This window comes from Pistacia vera, unplaced genomic scaffold, assembly GCF_008641045.1.
Source record: "Pistacia vera cultivar Batoury unplaced genomic scaffold, PisVer_v2 Contig35, whole genome shotgun sequence".
In the NCBI taxonomy this organism is placed as follows: Eukaryota; Viridiplantae; Streptophyta; class Magnoliopsida; order Sapindales; family Anacardiaceae; genus Pistacia; species Pistacia vera.
This window is the reverse complement of record NW_022196168.1, coordinates 1,415,955-1,418,446: the sequence shown is the minus strand read 5'-3', so window position 1 is coordinate 1,418,446 and position 2,492 is coordinate 1,415,955. Positions and strand designations below refer to the sequence as shown.

Genomic DNA, 2,492 nt, shown 5'->3' with positions numbered 1-2,492 from the left:
GTTCTTAAGTTGATTGATTGAAGGAGATATGTCTTTAGTGTTGAAATATCAGACTGCTGTGATTGTTTTCTGCTGTATGCTGAGTGGTGATTGCTGCATCAGGTCTGCTATGAGTATTCTGCTGTGTTGTTAAAATGCTGTGTGGTGTTGCAGCATCAGTTCTTAAGTTGATTGATTGAAGGAGATATGCCTTGGGTGTTGAAATATCAGACTACTGTTGCAAAGGAGATATGTTCGTGGTTGTATTTGAAATGCAGAAGTTAAGAAGTGTTTTTGATGTTGGTGTTTGAAATACAGAGTTAAGAAGTGTCTCTGCTGATTGACTGTTGCAGTATGGTGTTGGTGTATCAGTTCAGAACTGCTTAGCTTTCAGGAGATTAGTCAGATATATGTAGCTTGGTTTGAGGGGGCATGTTGACCAAATGTTGAAAAAGGGTAGTTTTGTAATTAGGCACAAAAGCTTGTTGTCATGCGGTGCCGTTTTACTCTTCTTTATATAACAGAAGAAACTGTAGCTCTCTCTTCAGTTAATGAAAAGCACAACTGAATCAGCTTACTCACTGATTCTTCTCTTTCGATTTTTCTTTCATTTTGACTGCTTCCACATATCAACGTAAAATCTGTGGACTCATTGTTGAGAAGAAAATTAGACTTGTTAAAGAGTTAGTTTGTGCCTGCCTGCCTTTGTAAAGTGTAAAATCTCAGGATGGGTAAAAGTGTAAAATACTATGCAGGTGTCAAAACACTGCGTTTTGGTTATAAAGGCTAAGTGTAAAATAGTCGTTCTTGTATTGTGTAGTCAATTCCTCTGTTTTTCTTATTTTTCTTGCGATTCTGGAAAACTCCTTTACTCATAATGTGAAATTTGTAAATCAATCACAAAGGACTTGTAAAATATACTTGAACAATTTTGTATAACAGTAATAGTACATATGGGTATTAGGAAATGAGTATACGTACTCAAAGACGCAGTCAATAAATTCAATAGCCTTAATTAAAAGGACGGTCAAGTGTTCATCTAATTTATTGGAACATAGAATTTGCTTTAAAGTTTACTTCTAGATAATGTTAGTACTTAGTCAATACAATTTTAAGAAAAAAAATAATACACCGTCTACCACCAGATCATCAGATATACGAAAGAAGACTACTTCTATGTCAAAAATGTGTTGACGCAAGCATCTGATGAAGAAAGAATTTACATGATTGAATCGGCCCTCAGTTGGCACTCGGCAGTTGCTAAAGATGACTGACTCCTCGTTGTAATTAACAAATGAATTCTAACTATAAATAGAGTAGCTCTGCTTTGCAGCATTTCTCACTACTCGCCAAGCAAATATTAATCCTTGAAGAACAGAGTTCATATCTAGCCTAATCACAATAAAAAACTTTCTTTTGGCTTGTGTCTTCTTGGCATTGGCTTCCTCTTTTGCCTCTGCTTTTGATCCCAGTCCTCTTCACGACTTCTGTGTAGCCATCGACGACCCCCTGCATGGTGGTACGTGCTCAATATTACCTTTTCTGTGTATTCACTGTTTTATTGATATATTTAGATTAGCAATAACAATATCTTACTTTTGCATGGCATCCACTATGACTTATTATAATGTTACTGGAAAATGTACAAAAATTAATAATGTGATTATTTGATGCAGTATTTGTGAATGGGAAGTTCTGCAAGGACCCAAAGCTTGTCAAAGCAGATGATTTCTCATTTTCAGTTAAAATGCCTGGAAACACTAATAACCCAGTTGGTTCAAATGTCACGGCTGTAAATGTACAACAAATCCCAGGACTCAACACTCTTGGCATATCAGCAGCCCGTATTGACTTCGCACCTTATGGCCAAAATCCACCTTACACTCACCCTCGTGCCACTGAGATTCTTGTTGTCCTAGAGGGTACTCTTCTTGTTGGTTTCGTCACATCCAATCCTAATAACACACTTATTAGCAAAGTTCTAAACAAAGGTGATGTGTTCGTGTTCCCCATTGGTCTCATTCACTTCCAATTCAACATCGGGAAGACAAACGCTATTGCCATTGCCGCTTTGAGTAGCCAGAATCCCGGTGTCATTACAATTGCAAATGCAGTATTTGGATCAGATCCTGCCATTGATCCTGGTTTTCTCGCCAGGCCCTTCCAGTTGGACAAATATGTTGTGAAAGGTCTCCAGGCCAAGTTCTGGATAGATGGCAATTAGAAAAACGTTGAATGCATTGAATGAGCCCCTAGCTCCTAATTCTTATTGTTATTCTGATCCTATAGTCAATTAACTAAAGACATTGCATGTATACTCATATGTACCTCGAAAGTCAAAAGTGTGTATAAATTATTTATTTTTAATTCTCTGCCCCAATCTCTCTCTATAACAGATAACATACAAATATACTGTTGCAGCTAATATACATTTGTTTTTTCAGCTGTTTATGTCCAACTCCTTTTGCTCTTTTGGAAGTCGATCTTTAATTTGCTTTACTTTTCCATAGTTA

General features: G+C 36.8%; 1 protein-coding gene across 1 annotated transcript; it reads left to right on the top strand.

Moving 5' to 3' along the window:
* Positions 1-1,245: 1,245 nt before the first annotated feature.
* LOC116139301 (germin-like protein subfamily 1 member 17) lies at positions 1,246-2,203 on the top strand. Its single transcript, XM_031424979.1, has 3 exons — positions 1,246-1,262; positions 1,353-1,498; positions 1,656-2,203. Exons 1-3 carry the CDS (start codon positions 1,246-1,248, stop codon positions 2,201-2,203), a joined length of 711 nt encoding a protein of 236 aa, XP_031280839.1.
* The last annotated feature ends 289 nt before the right edge of the window (positions 2,204-2,492 follow it).